Raw genomic sequence first — 19,338 nt, 5'->3', positions numbered from 1 at the left:
AAGCGAAAGTCGGACGCTTAACCGACTAAGCCACCCAGGCGCCCCTTCCCATCTTAGTACTTTTGTACAAGCAACACCATCACAACTGTTAGACCATTTTCCTTTGGTCTTGTAAAACTGTGTAGTCCAACACGGTATCAATCAGACAAATGGTTATTAAGATGAGGCTTCAAATCTGGCTAGTTTAAATTAATGTGCTATAAGCATAAAGTCCACATCAGATGTAGAAGACTTAGTATGAAAAAAAGAATTTAAACCATTCCATTAATATTTTTAAATTACTTCATAATATTATTCTGGACATACTAGGCTAAATAAAATATATTATTAATTTCTTCTCTTTCATTTTTCAACATGGCAACAAGAAAATTTAAAAATTTTAGAAATTGCATGTGCCTTACATTCTAATATTATTGAATAATTCATCTATAGAACCATCAAAAATTAAGTATTCCATGATCACTGCATACCAACTTTTTTCTGATTATTACCTTTCTTTAAATATTATTATCTTAAAGTGATTTCATAAGCAGTAGGATAAGGAATTCTAACTAACTTTTCTTCTCCCCATTTTTATAAGCAAGCTTACCTTAGGATAGAAATACTTTAAATATGTCAATTAAAAGGACAATTAGTAAATTCATCAAATGTCATGTTTACATGACTACAGTCTAAATATATTTATATCCATCTATTGTATAAAGAGAAAGAGAGGGGTGCCTGGGTGGCTCAGTCTAAGTGTCCTACTTTGGCTCAGGTCATGATCTCACGGTTCGTGGTTCGAGCACCAGACGTCGGGCTCTGTGCTGACAGCTAGCTCAGAGCCTGGTGTCTGCTTCAGATTCTGTCTCCCTCTCTCTCTGACCCTCCCCTGCTCACATGCTCTCTCTCTCTCTCTCTCTCTCAGAAATAAATAAAAAATATTAAAAACTTTTTTTTTAAAAGAGAAAGAGAGATAAGTTGGGACAACTGAAGCCTTTATTCTCTTAATTTATGTAGGTTTATGTAATTGTTTATATTAAATATATACAATAGAATTCATTTTATATTTTATTTTTTCAATTCAACTGAGAATCTACCATTAAACAATTTTAGAGAACACATGATGTGGCAGGTAAAGTATTGGATCTGAAATACGAGACCGTATTCCAGTTTTAGATTTGTCCTTACCTAGTAGTTTCCATGAGTTAATTCCTTGGACTTTGTTTCCATACCTGTGAAATGCTAGTTTCAACTAATTTAAGTTTAAGGTGTTTCATAGTTCAAAAGAGATACTAAACATACATTTCAATAAGCTCCATATTTTCAAGTTTCTGTGTGTGTCTGTGTGTTGTGCAATAAATCCACTAGAAACAAATAACTCGTGTGCATGTTTAGAGTAAAATCTTGGATTTTGAGTAACTTGTTCTGTGAATGTTCTGCAAGATGAGCAAACATTCCTAATAAGTTTTAACTTGATCAATGAACACTCATGTAATACGAGTAGTACGTGATGCCAAATGTCACATGATCACATATGAGCCTTTGGTTTTTCTCTCTCACTGTGGGATTGTAGATGATCATCTCCCTTGCTCAGATGCTTGGTCTCAGGTTGTGGTGTTTGTCAGAAATCAGTGATTTTTAAGAACAATGGAAGGTGCCCACAATTGGCACTAGTGTTATTTTTTGTCACTTCAAAGCACGTTTGGACAGTCCTTTGTTTTTCTATACACAAGTATGCTTAGGAATGCTTTGCTTCATTCTAGGTCAGGTTGCCTGCAGATGTAGGCCCTGCTGCCTTACTGCCAGTTACAGTAGATACGGTACCTGACAAGAGTTTATTAATACTGTACTGTAGTCAACATCTGTCTGAGCATATAAAATCGTCCCCATGCAGAAATAGGTTGAAAAGAAAGGCAGCAAGAAGGAGGAGATGATTACAGTGGAAGTTAAGAAGAAAATCATCCAGAAGTATGAATGACATATGTGAATGGCCAAAATTGCAAGATTTTATAAGTCTATGTTGACCATTTGCATAATACTAAAGAAGAAAGAAGAAATAAGGAGTCCAGATGCAGCAAATGTAGTCATGAGAAAACGAAGCAACAGCCACTTGTTCTAGAAGATGTAGAAAAGTTGCTTCTGGTTTGGATAAATTAGAACCAACGAACAGGTAATACTGTGACTGAGAACTTTATCTGCAAGAAGGCAAAGGCTTTGTACACCAACTTTGTAAGTAAACTGCCCAGTACATAACAGAAAATGAAGAAGGCTTCAGAGAAAGCAGGGGATGGTTTAATAACTTTAAGAGGAGAAACAGCATCCCTAGTGTTGTGAGTCATGGAGAGGCTGTGAGTTCAGACACTAAGGCAGCTGAGGCATTTGCTATCCAGTTCCAGAAGCTCATGGTTTCTGAGTGTTACCTGCTGAGCAAGTTTTTAACTGTGATGAGATGGGGTTTTAGAAAAAGATGCCAGAGAGGACCTACATTGCAGAAGAAGAGAATGCGATGCCTGGTCACAGCCCTTGAAAGACCATCTCTCCCTTTTGTTTTGTGCTAACGCAAGTGGGGCTTTCAAAGTCAAACCTCTGCTCATGTATCATTCTGAGAATCCATGAGTCTTCAAGAAATGGAAGATGCAGAAAAGCCAGTTAAATGTTATGTGGAGGTCCAACAGCAAAGCTTGGGTCACTTGTATCTTATTTATTGAGTGGATCAATGAGGTCTTTGGTCCTACCGTGAAGAAATACCTTTTAGAAAAGAATCTGCCACTCAAAACCTTGCTTTTTATGGATAATGCCCCTGCTCATCTTCCAGACTTTGAGGATGATTTACTGGAGTTCATTAAAGTCAAGTTCCTTCCTCTTGACACCACTCCAATCTCTCAGCCCACACATCAGCTTTTTAAAAAATAATAAGCTTTACATTAGCACTATTTCAGTGATGCTTAAAGGTGACTGAGGGAATAGACCTTACCCTTTGAGAGGTTTGGAGAAATCATTTCCACATGGTGAACTGTCTCAAGATCATTGATAAAGCCTGGGATGGGGCCAAGGGAACCCTCAATTCTGTTTGGAGAAAACTGTGGCCCGACTGCATTCTTGGACATGACTTAGAGGGGCTTGCTCATGAACAGAAGCCACCAGTTGTTGATGAAATTGTGTATTTGGGTAAGACCATGGGACTGGAGGTGAATATGGATAACATTTAAGAGCTGGTGGAAGAACATGGCCAGGAGCTGACCACTGATGAACTGACAGACCTGTATTGCAGGCAATAGCAAGAAGTTATGTTGCCTGTGGAGGAGGAAAAGCAAAAGGTGGAGGAATGCCTCATTTCAAAAAAAAAAAACAAACTTTTTAACGTTTTATTTATTTCTGAGAAAGAGAGAGAGAGCGAGCGAGCGAGCAATCGTGAGCAGGGGAGGGTCAGAGAAAGAGGGAGACACAGAATCTGAAGCAGACTCCAGGCTCTGAGCTGTCAGCACAGAGCCCAACACAGGGCTTGAGCTCACAAACCATGAGATCATGACTTGAGCCGAAGCCTGACGCTTAACCGACTGAGCCACCCAGGCGCCCCAGGAATGCCTCATTTCAAATGAGATTAGGGACATGTTTAAAATGTGAGCAACAGTACAAAATTCTGTAGAAAACACCACCCAAATCAGGCTGTAGCAGTTTAAGAATGAATCTGTTTAATGACAGTGCATTGTCACATTTCCATGAAATCCTTAAAAGGAGGCAAAAGTGTCATTGGATAGGCTCCTTGTTAAACTTGCATGAAAAGAAAAAGGTTCCATTGAGCCAATAGGTAGCAGTGATTCTGTTGGTATAGTGAAATCGTCCTACACAATAACCCTCCTCTCTCTCGTCTCCCTCTCACAAGCCATGAAGATTTTTCAAAGGTAAGAGCAGGTTAAATTATTTTTATATTTTTTATTTTATATTATATTACATTATCATAATTTTTATATGAATATTTTTGGGTTGTGGAACAAATAATCTGAGTTTCCATTATATCTTAGGGGCAAATTCAATTTCATATACAAGTGCTTTTGATTACAAGCATGTTTCTGGAATGAATTATGTTCACAAACCAAGGTTTTACTATACTTAAAAGTATTTAGCTAACTGATCATTAACCTCTTCTAGAATAAGCCCACATCATTTGCTTTATTATCTATAATATTTGTGACCAGATAAAGTTTTATTGCATATGATTAGGCTTTTCAATGGCTAGGTGGGACAGAAGGGGGTGCAAGAAAGGGGAGAAAAAGGGACTCTTGGTATGTCTTATCTTTTTTTAAATTTAAATTTAATTTAAATTTTAGTTACTTAACATACCATGCCGTATTGGTTTCAGGAGTAGAATTCAGTGATTCATCACTTATATACCACACTCAGGGCTCATCACAATAAGTGGCCTCCTTACTACACATGGCCCGTCTAGCCCGTCTCCCACCCACTGCCCTCTGTCAACCCATAGTTTATTCTCTATCAGTAAGAGTCTCTTGTGGTTTGTTTCCCTCTCTTCTCTTTCCTGCCCCCCTTCCCATATGCTCATCTGTTTTGTTTCTTAAATTCCACATGTAAGTGAAATCATATGGTATTTGTCTTTCTCTGATTGATTTACTTTGTTTAGCATAATACACTCTAGTTTATCCACGTGATTGCAACTGGCAAGATTTCATTCCTTTTAGAATGTGAGTAATATTCCAGTGTGTGTGTGTGTGTGTGTGTGTGTGTGTGTGTGTATACGCACGTGTGTGCATGTGTATGCATCTTACTTATCCATTCATCAGTCAATGGACATTTGGGCTTTCTCCATAATTTGGCTATTGTTGACAACATTGCTATAAACATTGGTGTGCAGGTACTCCTTTTAAAATCTGTATTTCTGCATCGTTTGGGTAAATATCTAATAGTGAAATGCTGGATCATAGGGTCATTCTATTTTCTGTTTATTCAGGAACCTCCATACTGTTCTCCAGGGTGGCTACACCAGTTTGCATTCCCATCAACAATGCAAGAGGGTTCTCCTTTCTCTGCATCCTTGTCAACACCTGTTTACTGTTAATTTTAGCTATTTTCACAGGTGTGAGGTGGTATCTCACTGTGGTTTTGATTTGTATTTCCCTGATGATGAGTAAAGTTGAGCCTCTTTTCATATGCCTGTTAACCATCTGGATGTCTTCTTTGGAAAAGTGTCTGTTCATATCTTCTGCCCATTTGTTAACTAGATTGTTTTTTGGGTGTTGAGTTTGAAAAGTTCTTTATAGATTTTGAATACTAACCCTTTATCAGATATGTTATTTGCAAATATCTTCTCCCATTCCATAGGCTGTCTTTTAGTTTTGTTGATTTTTTCCTTCTCTGTGCAGATGCTTTTTATGTTGATGAAGTTCCAGTAGTTCATATTTGTTTTTGTTTCCCTTGCCTTCAGCAATGTATCTAGTAGGAAGTTGCTGCCACCAAGGTCAAAAAGGTTGCTGCCTGTGTTTTCCTTCCTCAAGAATTTTAATGGTTTCCTGTCTCACATTTAGGTCTTTCATCCATTTTGAATGTATTTCTGTGCATGGTTTCAGAAAGTGGTCCAGTTTCATTCTTCTCCATGTTGCTGTCCAGTTTTCTCAATAGCATTTGTTAAGAGACTGTCTTTTTTCCCATGTGATAGTCTTTCCTGCTTTGCCATAGATGAGTTGACCATATACTTGTGGGTCCATATCTGGGTTTTCTATTCTGTTCCGTTGATCTAGATGCCTGTTTTTGTGCCAGTACAATACTTTCTTGAGTAAATCATTGACTGTAATTTCTCCCTGCTCTTTCTTTTGAGGTAAATTCTTCCATCTCATCATTTTGGAGGAAGAAAAAACAGTAATAACACTAGAATGAAATAAAAATTTTAAAATAATTTAAAAAATCAAAGAAACTAGATCCTAGGTGTGTTTTGGTCTGCTTGTTAAGAAACGATTGACAGATAAAAGAGAAAAAAGAAGGGAGGGAAAAAATTAAACTAAAAATTAAAAATAATAAAACAGTAAAATTAAAACATAAAATATTTTGTTCTTTCTGTAGCCAAGAAAGAAAATAAAGATAATAACAACAACAAATAGAGAACAAAGGAACAAACAAAAAACCCAACTGAAGCTAGATCCAGTTTCCCCTAGAGCTGAAACCTTGCAGTACACCATGGTAAACTGGTAAACGCACTAAGCCACTAAGAGGGTGGCAGGGACTTGTGCTGGTCTTCTGGGGGAGAGGCCTGCTGCTCTAATTCTCCCAGCTGGCTTGCCCTAGTGGAGATGTGCCTGGAGGGCACAGGGGGAGGGACTTGGTGTTACAGCTCTCTTCTCCACTTGATGATGCTGCTTAGCTCACTGGAATCAATGAGTGTTGGGAGGCTAATGTTGAAAACGGCTTCACCTCTGGCTTCATCTCTAGTCTCCAGAGCAGGAAGTTCACACCCTCACAATGTGCAATTATTCACCTCTCCTGGATCCCCTCACTTCTGTCAGCTCAGCGACAATCCTCATCTGTGTCCGAGCTGTCCACCTACCAGGTGGTGCTCCCTCCACAGTTTTATTTCAGGTGAAGCTGTGTTTCAAAACTCCATACTTCAGAGACCCCTGTGACTCAAACCCACAGTGATCCTCTGGGGGAGGGTGTCTCTGTGCTATGGCTGGGGACAAACTGTCACAGGAAATGGCTGTGCCACTGCACAGCTGTGCTCAGAGTTTATGGTAAATAGCAACATACAGCTGGTGCCAGTGTTTTCTGTCTTCAGTGGGCATCTTTGTTCCTAAAAGGGTGAACATGGCTGCTTGATGACACTTGCAGGGTCTTTTACCTGTGGAGAGGCTGTATCACAACTACCAAATGCACTCCAAACAGGGAAATTGCTGCTCTCCATGTGACCCCAGGGGACCCTCAGACCTCACTGCCTGTTTCCTCCTGGGAGCACTACCAGGAGCTGACCTCTGAAACTCTAGACTCTGTGCTCTATAAGCTGGTGGTCCTGAAACCCTCTCCTTTTTCCCTTATCAGCAGTTTTTGGAATCAGTTTTCTTGTGGAGGCTTCTGTGTGTGTTTTCACTCCTTCTCTCTAGCTGCTTTCAGGGCAGTGCTTTCTTGTGCAAGCCTTATGCATTGTACTCTCTCCCCATCTCTCTTTCTCTTTTCTGCAAAAAATGGCTCTCTCTCCTCAGTGGCACCACAGTTCTCTCCCCAATTCACCTCTCTGCACCATATACCTGCTGCATTCTTTCCTTCAAATTATGCAGACTGTTCTGTTAATCCTCAGATTGATTTCCTAGGTGTTCAAAATGGTTTGATGTTGATCTAGTGGTGCTTGAGAGATTAGACAAGCCCAGGGTCCCCTTAATATTCTACCATCTTAATTCCTGGAACTTACTGTTGGACAGAATGACTATGATAGGGTTCTGAGACTTATACAACCAGATGTCAATAATGATATCTTTAAGTGGATGAGTTTATCTGTGTCTTGTCTTTTATAATTACATTTTATACCACATTTTTTTCTTTTCTACAAAATAATGCACTAAAATATAAGCCTCAGGATTGCAATTTTTTGATAAGAAATCTAAACTACTTCTGTATAGTAATTTACTATATAAAGATCTGTTACACTTCTAAATTATTAAAAACTGTTATACTTCTAAATTATTTGGAAATATTAGAATTAATAGAGTTTTCATCCAATTTTTCTAGCCTGTTGAAATTATGTCCCGATTTTTTATTTCTATCTTTTTATCCTCCTCACCATATCTTTTCTAAATCTTACTCTCAGGTTTATCATTCTGAAGCAAGCTCTAAGCAATATATCTTTTTCCCAATGAAATGCATTGCTAATGAATCAGTATTTTTAATCTGTTATTTTGGGTTTTCTGCAGTATGGGTCCCAGTGAATTTCCAGCTCTATTTTTCCACTGATCTCACTGATCTCACATGCACCCTGCTTCCAAGCCAAACTAGACAACTCTCTTCTCCTTCATGAATTTGCTCATTCAAATTCCTCCAACTCATCCTTTTAAGTACTATTTCAGATACCACTTTGATCATAAAATATTTTTCCTGATTACTTAAATTGAATATAAGAAAGCAACAATCTTTATGAAAATATTTTGATAAGAGGTTTATGTTGTATTTGCGGAAGGAATAGCAATAAAAGTTTTGCTAAATGAGTCTGCAATATAAATAAATAAAAATACAAGAATTCAAGGAGAAAACAGAAAATAGGGGAGTGATGAGGACAGGGAAAAGAAATATCTGAAGAATTTTTAAGGAAAAGATTAAGGTGTGTGTGTGTGTAGGTGTGTGTGTGTGTGTGTGTGTGTGCACGTGCGTGCTATAAAAGCCCTGTGTGAATGACTCTACTTTTGTGTGGAAATAATTAAGAGGCCCATTGTTTCAGATCTTGGTAGGTTTTATGATCTACTTAGGGCCTAAGGTAAAGGATGAATTCTCTTACTCTCTCCTTTCTGTCCTGCTCAGGCAGTGAGTTAGCAAGTGGCTGCGATTTTGCAATCAGACAGTTTCAAAATACTTCTTGGGACTCTGAATCTTAAGCAAATGACTCAGAGCACAGTGACAGTATAAGCTCTTCTTCAGTGGTGGTGGAGCTCCAAACTGTTCCTGCTCCCTGTTTCCTGGTCCTCAAGAGTATCCTTCAGAGTATATTTTCCAAGTTGGTTCCACTTGCTTTGCTCAATTTTGTGAGCATCAGATAGCCATATAATAAACTTCCTTTTCTACTTATATGATCCTGTAAATACCCTGAGGAATGACTACAAGTCCTATAGGCAGAATAATGGGCCCCCAAAAATGTCCACATCCTAATTCGTAGGATCTATGTAAATGTTACTTTACATGGCAAATGGACATTAAGCCTGCACAGTTGAAATTCTTTTTTTTTAATTTTTAAAAAATCTTTATTTATTTTTGAGAGAAAGAAACAGAGTGCAAGTGGGGGAGGAACAGAGAGAGAGGGAGAAAGAATGCAAAGCAGGCTCCAGGCTCTGCGCTGTCAGCACAGAACCTGATGTGGGGCTGGAACCCATGAACTGTGAGATCATAACCTGAGCCACAGTCAGATGATGCTTAACCACTGGAGCCACACAGGTGCCCCAAAGCTGCACTTGGAATTTAAATTGCTAATCAACGATGTTGAGATACAAGAATTATCCTGGATTATCTATCTGAATGAGCTCTATGCAATAATAAGGGTCATTAAATATAGGAAAGGGAGGTGGAAGCATAGACGGAGTAACAGTATGAAAGAGTTTCGGCTCACCATTGTTTGCTTTGAAGATGAATGAAGGGGGTCATGAACCAAGGAATGATTAAGGTCTCTAGAAGCTGGAAAAGGAAAGGATATAGATTCTTCCCTAGAACCTCCAGAAAGAAACACAGCCCTGTCAATATCTTGATTTTAACCCACTGAGAATTTTGACAGTCTTTCAATTTATAGGACTTTAATATACAGATTTTCAAAGCTTATTCATGTATTTTGAGAGAGAAAGAGAGACTAGAAAGGGAGGGACAGAGAGAGAAAAAGAGAAAGAACTCCAACTAGTCTCCATGCTGTTAATAACAGAGCCCAAGGTGGGGCTTGATGCAATGAACTGTGAGATCATGACTGAGCTGAAATCAAAGAGCTGAACACTTAACCAACTGAGCCACCAGATGCTCCATGATTTATGGAACTTTAAGATAATAAACTTGCATTGTTGAAGTCACTAAGTTGCATTGTGATTATTCACAGAAAACTAATATAGTTCCTAAGTAGTACATTGTTAAGGAGGAGGTGATGTTGAGCTGAGACTATGTAGCTCAGTCTTCCTTTCCTTGCATCTCCCATTTCACACCTCATGTGAACAACTTACAGACATAAAGACAAAAATGTACTTTCTTAATTTCATACTACCTCTAACAACTAATTTCCATGTGTTATACATGTTAGGTGTTCACCTAATGTTTATTTAATGTGTTGAATTATAGTAGAATAAAAAATGTTAATTAAGGTAATAAAGGAGACAAATACGTATCAGTCTTTTTTCATAGAAGGGTATGTATATTTCCTCTTCATCCTATATGGAAATTTCTGGATTATTACAAGTATAAGTAGAGAGATTGATGGACATTTACTTTTTACATAGTTATAATCACTGAGATGAAGAGGGAGCTGTCTTCTTCCACTAACTGAACACAGAACTCCTGGCTGGAGAGTGTACAGCAACTGATAGTGGAGAAGACTAGAGCCCTTCAGCCCACCATTGCCTTCAAAAATGAAATCCTCTGTCTTTGATAATAGGTAATCTTGTCTCCTTTCAGCCCCTGTCCTTGACTCAATCTCCATTCATTTTCAACTTAACATCTGCCTATTTCAGCAGTTGCTGTTTACTAACACACAGCACTGCTCTAGGATTTAAAAAATATATTTTCAGACATGAGAATTTTCAGTATTATGTTTGAAAATGCCAAAACTCATTTCTTGGCCTTTTGCTGGTGATGTAGACCATCAGTTCCTTGCAAAGGAGATAAATCATCATTATAAGAAGCTGATTAATGCTCTGTTTCTCTGCCTTCTTGGTGCTGGAATGTCTGACATTCAGTCACCTGATTGAAAGTTAATAAATAAATTCAATCTACTTTAATATGCCTTTAAAATAATATGGTAAAAGCAAAGGCAGGTGTTAAGGCAGTCTTTCCTTTATTTTATAATGAGACAAAATGCCTACTAAAACCTCTCATTTTTATTTCTAGGTTTGCAATTTACTCAGTACAGTTGACCTTTAAACATATATGGGATATACACAGACAGGATATCAAATAAAACAAAAGATTTCTTGGGTTTAATGTATGGCATTTAAATGCTCCTTTATTGTACTATTTATAAAACTGTTTTATAGAACACTAAAAAGTATTGGGCTGTTAAAAAATGTTAATCCTATAATTAATAGTCAGAGGCATACGCTTTCCCCCATCACAAGGCACTGATATTCTAAATCTGTCACTCTGAACTTTACAGTAGGAGACAGCCATCTGCCTGCATGTAGCCATCTAAAACAAAGCGAGAATATATGCTCTTATGTTTCCCCTGGTGAGATGCAGTATCATTATGATAAAGTAGGCAACAAGGTTTAGCTAATATGAATTAAGATAGCATATGTTGAGACAAAAGTGCATATTAAATCAAACCAATTCTATAAAAGTCAATGCTATTAGGTGATTGGACAGGAATGATTTGATAAAATAGAGCACATTACGTAATGCCAAGTAGAAAGGAAACGTGTATGGGTGACCCATTACTGAGTCTCGTAGCCCTAAAAATCCCTTCTCTTTTTTACTGAATCTAGTACAATTTTAATTAAGGTCTGTACTTAATTTACACTTCAATTTTGCTGTGAAAAATCAAAGTTGTTAAAATAAAATACTTTAAGATCCTCTCACAAGTTAAGAATACTGACTGGAAGTAAAAAATCAAGGTTGTGAAGAAAAATCAATGTCCAACATATCTTTACTTATAGATATCTGTGCAATTATATATTTTTTTCAGAGAACTGTATCATCATCATTAATAAACAGATTTTCCTGAAATTTAAATCTCATTCATCTACTTTCTATATTTCAGTTTTACTGAAATCATTATGGAGATACAATTCTTTCCAGGTCACCTAATATGCTTTACAGTTTAATTTTATGTGGATCATAGTAATAATCCTCTCTCCAGTAAAAATTTAGTAGATCAACATTAATTTCTTTGGTTTCCTGGTTTTCAAAATTTTATTTTATTTTATTTGAGAGAGAAAGAGAGAGCACATGTGAGCGGTGGAGAGGGAGAGAATCTTAAGCAGTCTCCATGTTCAGTGTGGAGCACCATGCAGGGCTCAATCCCATGACCTTGGGGTTATAACCTGAGCTGAAATCAAGAGTCAGACATTCAATTGAGTTAGCCACCCAGGCACCCCTACAATTTCATTTTTTAAAGAATGTTCTTTTTTTTTCCCTGAAATAAAGATATTTTTAATGTAGAGATTAAGGAATGAGAAAATTCAGAAATTCCATGTCATGCCATCATGCTAAATTTGATATTCTAACTAGTGTAGCAATAGAGCAAAGTGGTTAAATGTGAAGTTTGGAGTCAGCGAAGATTGCTTCTAATCCTGCCTCTACCACAGACAGGCTGTATGACCTTTGGTGAGTAATTTAATAGAGTCTAGGCTTTAGATTTCTCATTTGTAAATTGGGTTAATTTACAGTTCCCACTTCAGCTGGGTTATTCTGAGGGTTAAATGAAATAAGATGCATGAAACACTCAGTGCAGTGTCTGGTAAATCAGAATGCTTCACAGTGATATTATGTAAATTTCATTCCTGAAGCAGAATTTCATATTTTTTAGCTGTTGAATGTACTCAATAAAGGACTCATTTAAAAAATTATTTTCATAGCAATTATCTTTAAGTTCTAAACATTTTAATACTGATAACATTTCTTATATATACATATATATACCTAGAGAGAAACAGAGACAGAGACAGACTGATTTAGGGACTGTTTATCCAAATCAAGATTATTACCATGTCAGTGAAACACTGAAACTGGCATACACCATTGTTTATTAAAATCTACACTTAGAAATTATGGCATCTGGCCAATCTAGATAATGCTATAAGAAGTCTCATCATGGTATTAGATTCCTGAATCATGGATCTTAGGTGCCCATCCTCATCTGTCAATCTCGGTTGTAAAATGCATACTAGTGTGAATTATATATAGAGCATTAGATTGAAAACAAAAACCTATTATTGACTTTATGACTGAATTATGACTTAATTCAAATTTAGGGAATAAATGATTAAAACTACATAAAATTTTTACACTTCGAAATAATATTCCCCATTCTAAAAATGCATATTATACTGCATTATTAGTATTATACTGAAATATTTCCCAAAAAAGGAGGAAAGAACAAGATAATACTATGATAACTCATACTATAAAAAAGAGTTCTATTGCATGAATTTTGTTTACAGTATAACATAACCTCAGTTATTGCCCACTTAAAGTCTCTTTAAAAACTCTTGTAATTGGTAATAATTATGTACTCAAAGTTTCTGATTATTTTGCACTTAGAAATTAATACTCTATAGTGGATTACCTAATTTTTGCAACACATATCATCCAATTATTAGTTTTAAAATATTATAAATTCAACAAGAAAAACATTAAAATGTAGAAGGCAGGAAGTGATTAATAGTGCTAAAAAGAGAAAAATAAAATATCCCTAACAACAAATATAAAAAGAGTTTCACAATTCTTTTCCTGAGGTCAGTTTTCTACATTCTGCCACCCAAAACACCAAATAAATTAAATCTCAGTCAAGCCTTGGGTTTAACTCCAAATAAACCTGGATTTCTCTCTTTCCAGAGGTCTACACATCCAGCATTAAATCTACTCAGTAAGGAGTTAAAGGAGGGAAAATTGGGGATTCATCAGGAGAGATAAGGATTATGGCTGGAAGTTTCACATGTAGTCTAACATGTGTGATTGTCAATGTGTTATTGACAGCCAATAACTAAGGACTCCTCATTTCATTATATCAATTTTACTATCATTAGTAAATTTGATTTATAAAAAACATTAGAAATCAAAATATAGTTTAATAAAGGTAAGAAGGGTATTTATCTAAAACTCTACCTAGCCTGAAATTAAAAAAAAAGAAAAACAGCCCTCTCAGAGATTTAAATGGGTAAGTGTGGGTCTAAAAGAGCTTTACAGTTCAAATTATGTCCCTAGAACTCTACGCAGAGAATGTAGCATAAATGGTCTCACACTGTAGCAGAAGGCAAGTCTCCTATTTTGCAGATGTATGAAATATTCACTAAAAAAATCAAGCAATAGTGATGTTTTCAAAAACATTTTACAGTTAAAAAATAGACTTTAAGGACACATATTATTTATACACTGAGCCTGAAAATAGACCATGTTTCCATTTCTGTGCTTTTTACTATATTTACTTGCTTACTCGGCTGAATATTAACACATAACAGTCACACAAGGTCATTTGGCAAGAAGAGCTGAATAACATATACATACCTATGAGTTTGCTTCCAAAAGTCTCACACTTTGGTGTTGAAAAAGGAATTATTTAACACAATCTCGGACAAATAATAAAATTCTCTGCCATCTGAATCACTACCCAATAGAAATCCCCATCCTCACCTCCTCAATTTAGAACCAGTGATTAATTTTACATAGAAAACAATGTCACTTTTCAGCTATTAGTGTAAGGACATGCATCATGACCTAATGCCTTTGTAATCTGCCCAGGGTGTTTCTGGCTCTAATTGCCCAGCACTGCTTTAATTAACTGAGAGACTCTTAGGAGGCCAAGAGATGTTGACAATAAGAAAATTTTCTTTTGATTCATAATAGCTCCATTAATGCTAAAACAGTGTTCTTAAGCATCAAAAAATAACATACTCTTAACAAAATAGTTGAAATATGGGGATTTGCTTATGAAAAACAAAAAATAGTGATGTGATTAACAACTAAGCAATAAAAGTAGTATAAAGTAGAACCTAATTGTTTGTATGGTGACAAAAGATGGACATACCATAATCTTAGAAGAAACTACATAAAGAGCACTACATTTCCACTTTAACACTTATATTTTGTGGCAATTGAAAATATATTTTGAATGGCAATCCTAATGAAGAAAATAAAATTTTAGGATTGCTTCTACAATACTGAACCTAAAGTATTCTTTCAGAATTCATTTTTAAATAAAATTATACGGATGTTTCTTGTTTGTGCTAGTATCTGTCAATGTGCTTACAACAGGATTGTAATTCTCTTGTCCCCTCTGGAGAAGTTTCTATAAACAAATGAAGATTGCTTACCTTGTTCACAGAAACGGCCAGTAAAATGTAGTGGGCAGTCACAATGCAGTGAGAAGGTACCGCTGGGGAGGGAGACAGGATGACAAGTGCCTCCATTGTGACACAGGTCCTCCTGGCACATGGGTGGCGCTACAGATACGGTGCTGAGGGAGGTCCACATGGACTCAATCCCTTCCGTTGCACTAGACGGAGCAACAGAAGACACTGTAGAGAGAGTGGAATCCTGGGATCTAGATTTATAAAAAGATCAGAAAACACAATATAAGTAAAAGTGCATGAACTCAAACAGAAATAACAGAAACTCTGGTTTAAAATAAGATGAAATAAAAACAACACACATCACAGTTTAAATGTGGGTAAAGAGAATTATTATCTTTGGCTTCCATTTTGTGAGATTTATAAATGTTGAAAATGCCTGAGCTCTAGAATGTGACCTCAGGTGGGTCACAGTGTTACAGTCCATCTTTGTGGTTCTGAGAAGCTAAATTAATTTCTTCTAAGTAGTTAAGAAACCTGAATGTATCAGCCTCCATAAGCCTAAAAGTCAGTTTTCTGACTTTGAAGAATTAGAATTTGGCTAATTTTGGCCACAGTAGAATTTTGGCTCTACTGTGACTATTTTAACCTTCATGTACTTAAGATTTAAAAAATTAGGCCAGGGGCACCTGGGTGGCTCAGTCGGTTAAGCACCTGACTTCACTCAGGTCACGATCTCACAGTCTGTGGGTTCTAGCCCTGCATTGGACTCTGTGCTAACAGCTCAAAGTCTGGACCCTGCTTCAGATTCTGTGTCTCCCTCTCTCTGCCCCTCACCCGCTCATGCTCTGTCTCTTGTTCTCTCTCAAAAATAAACATTAAAAAAATTTTAAAAAAAAATTAGGCCATGTTACCTTTTAATGGTAAAACTGCCTGCACTTGAATTATTTCTAGGTTGATTACTAGAAATATCTATTCCTCAAAGTGACTTGCATTCATTTCTAAGAGTTATCCAAGAGGTACCTCAGAAATGCCTGTAAGTGATTCCATTAATATTTGTCCCACAAATTTTACTACCAGTTTAATTTTTTTCTTCCTTAATAAATAATGGAACAATAACAAAATCCCTTTGAATTAAGTTGAAGGTCCTTACTTTTACATTCAAAGCCTCTTAATAATGGAATCCTTCTTTGTTTCCCAACTTATTTTATCGTGATTCCTAATAAGTACCTTAACTTCACTCATACCCAATGAGATTACAATTCCTTCAAAACTCTGAACATTCTGAATATAGGATGTTTCTTTGAATTACTTTCTATGCATTCTTTCTCTTCTCTTCCTATCTAAGTTTCACCTAAAGTGCCAAGTCAAAATCTATATTATTTCCTCTAGATAGCTTTCTTCATTGGTCCTTAAAATGAAACTGATATTTCTTTCATCTCTAAAATTCCATATGTCAATGTACCACTGTTAGAATATTTTCCACTGGCTTGGAGTATATATATATATATTTTATTTTATGTAGAGCTACAGGCTGTACACTGGTCATTGTTTTTCTACCTTTCCTCCACAAATAAATTCCTTATTTCGGCAGAACTCCTTATTCAGAGCAAACAATATATATTGAATTAATGTTTTCAGAATATACATGAGTGTTACATTACTGTTTGGAAGTAGTGCTTCTGGAATTTTCATTTGATATAATCACTAGGAGACTTATCTTTTTAAGTAAAAAAATCTTGCTGCAATACAAATAAACAACAACTTAACTGAATGAGTAAAGTTTTGCATTGTACATTGTCATAAAGATAAAACCTCAGCAAAAGAAGTCCACTCAAAGGTATCTTCTGATTGACATTTGGAGACATTTTTGCATCTCCTGTCTATTACCATGTCAACTTATTGGAATAAAAAAGCTGAAGAAAATGAAATTATTTTTTGGAAACATTTTACCAAAATAATACTAATTGATAGGTCATTTGTTTTACAAAGATTCTGTAACCTGAAATTCCTACTTATGATGTTTATCACAGGTTGTAACCATATATTTATATTTTTGATTAAGCCCGACTGTCTTCTCTCTCTTCAAATACAATATCCACAAAAAATGGATGGATCATCTCTGCTCATTTCTTCACGTTAACCCTGACAACGATTATCCCCAAGTAGACTTTCTAAGAAATATTTTATAAATTAATTTGAGCGATATTTGTAAACCTCCAATGTACTACAGTACTAACAAGAAAACATAACAAGTGAAAATAAGTTTATATTTGGGGACCATTTCATAACTCCATTACACACATTTGGTTTTATAAATAATATAAATTCTAACACTTTTGATGCAATCTTACAATCAACTTTCTCAGATTTCTGTTAGATTAGCATATTTCTCCCCTTTTGTACTTGTAAGTTTGTCCCTTTAAAGTAACTTCTTGGGGGGAGTAGGGTGATGGGTATGGAGGAGGGCACTTGTGGGGATGAGCACTGGGTTTTATATGGAAACCAACTTGACAATAAACTATTTGTAAGAAAAAAATAAAAAATAAATAAAAAGAAAAAAATGTAAAAAAAATAAAGTAACTTCTATTAAGCACTGCTAATTTGAAGTTCATGGGATTTATTACTCAGTATTCCATATTGTAATTTTTTTTTCATTGTTTCTGAATGATTTCACCATTTCGTCTCTCTCTCGCTATGGACTTCATGAACTGCAGTCAATTATCTCTTTCAGGAATAAATGAGGCTGAATTAAATGTCACTACTTCATTCTCCTACAGTAGCTGCTAAGGGAGTCTATGTCTCACCTGAAAAAATCAATATGTTGCACATTTCAGCTGCTGATTATACCAAAATAATTACTGTTAATTGATCCATCAATTAAAACAGTAGGGTCATAAATCAAATTTTGAAAACAGCATTAATTTAACATATCCTGTTTTTAAGGTCAAATTTTGTATCTGACATATTATTATTAGCAGCCCTCTACTTTCAATGCTTTTCTTTTCTTAAATTATAAATTATGTCATGACCTTACCTATTAAAAAAATTTTTTTTAATGTTTTATTTATTTCTAGGAGAGAGAGACAGCATAAGCAGGGGAGGGTCAGAGAGAGAGGAAGTCACAGACTGAAACAGGCTCCAGGCTCTGAGCTGGCAGTCAGCACAGGGCCCAACGCGGGGCTCAAACCCACGAACCGCGAGATCATGACCTAAGCGAAAGTCGGACGCTTAACCGACTAAGCCACCCAGGCGCCCCATGACCTTACCTATTTTAGAAGTAAAATAAACTTTGTTCACTTTTAATAGACTTAAAAGGAAACAAAATTTCTTCTGATAACATTTTAACTTATTTTTACTTTACGTAAAATAGGCTAAAGATACCAAATAAATGTGGACATTTATTAAACACAATTAGATGATAGTCACACTAATATATTTAGTAATGTACAAAAGAAGCATTCAATTTGTAATTGCTTTTCATTCTAAAAATCATGAGTATATAAGACCTTACAAATAAATCAAGATTCAGGGTTTTCAAAACTTTTTTAAATCACCAATATTGTAAAACTTCATTGCCTTTCTTATTACTATCAGTCTAAAATAATAAGGATAAAGATTCTGCTGGATTGTCTCTTGGTATCTTTGGACAAGGATATAGTGATGAACCAGTCACTGGCATAACAAGCAGTAATCTCCAATAACCCTTTTCTGAATGAATTAATGATTGAATGGTATGCTAATTTTACTCAAAATCAAGCCTGATCCTTAGAGAAAGGTACCTTGGATATGACAGTGATTGCTAATCATGTTGTGGCAGCTTTGGGTGGAAGAAAGAAAAACCCTCCACTCATTGTCTCATTCTTGCCATTCTCCCATTTCCAGAAAGTTCTAAAAAATCATTTGCCTGGCAGGCAGCAAGCAATTCACATTGTTTCAGCTTGAGGGATTTAACTTGTCAGCTGACTTTATCAGTTTAGCATACATTTGTCTGGCCTCAATTTCTTAGAAGGAAGAATGGACTCACTCACAAATGTGAATCCTGGAAGCCTTGCTTCATAAGCAGAAAAGCAGAATTTTTAGAATTACGATGAAAAAAAGAAACTCAGCTGGAGGAATCTTGACTTTGTGGCTCTTAAAAGTGTACGGTGAAGCAAATCTTCAAAAATCATTGTAATTATATTTTTAAAGTGGTAAAATAATCTAGGGACTAAAAGACATATACTTGATGTACAAATAATATGTATACTTTTATTTTATATGACAATAGTATACTTTTATTTTATACTCCATTCTACTTCATCTTTTTACCTACTAGGATATGCTAATCTACTCTTTACCTTTTCATCTTAAAGTAAGTCTTAGCATTCTGCCCTATCAGTAGGTAAGTTCTTCATTTTCCTTTTTAAATTGCAAAGTATTATGTTGTTTGGATATATATCATTGTTTCTATCAGTTTGGA

The 19,338-nt window shown here is 35.8% G+C and overlaps 1 protein-coding gene across 1 annotated transcript in view; it reads right to left on the bottom strand.

Moving 5' to 3' along the window:
• The window catches only part of LOC120224556 (protein eyes shut homolog), a 428,677-nt gene that overhangs the window by 283,599 nt on the left and 125,740 nt on the right, over positions 1–19,338 (bottom strand). The window contains exon 3 of the mRNA XM_039222821.1: positions 14,901–15,130. Coding sequence (XP_039078752.1) covers positions 14,901–15,060 — 160 coding nt within the window. The 5' untranslated portion in view covers positions 15,061–15,130. The remainder of the gene's footprint in view (positions 1–14,900; positions 15,131–19,338) is intronic.

The sequence above is a fragment of the Hyaena hyaena genome, unplaced genomic scaffold, assembly GCF_003009895.1.
Source record: "Hyaena hyaena isolate Hyena2069 unplaced genomic scaffold, ASM300989v1 scaffold_1191, whole genome shotgun sequence".
In the NCBI taxonomy this organism is placed as follows: domain Eukaryota; kingdom Metazoa; phylum Chordata; class Mammalia; order Carnivora; family Hyaenidae; genus Hyaena; species Hyaena hyaena.
Note: the sequence above shows the minus strand (reverse complement) of the source record. Positions and strands in the feature narration are given on the sequence as shown.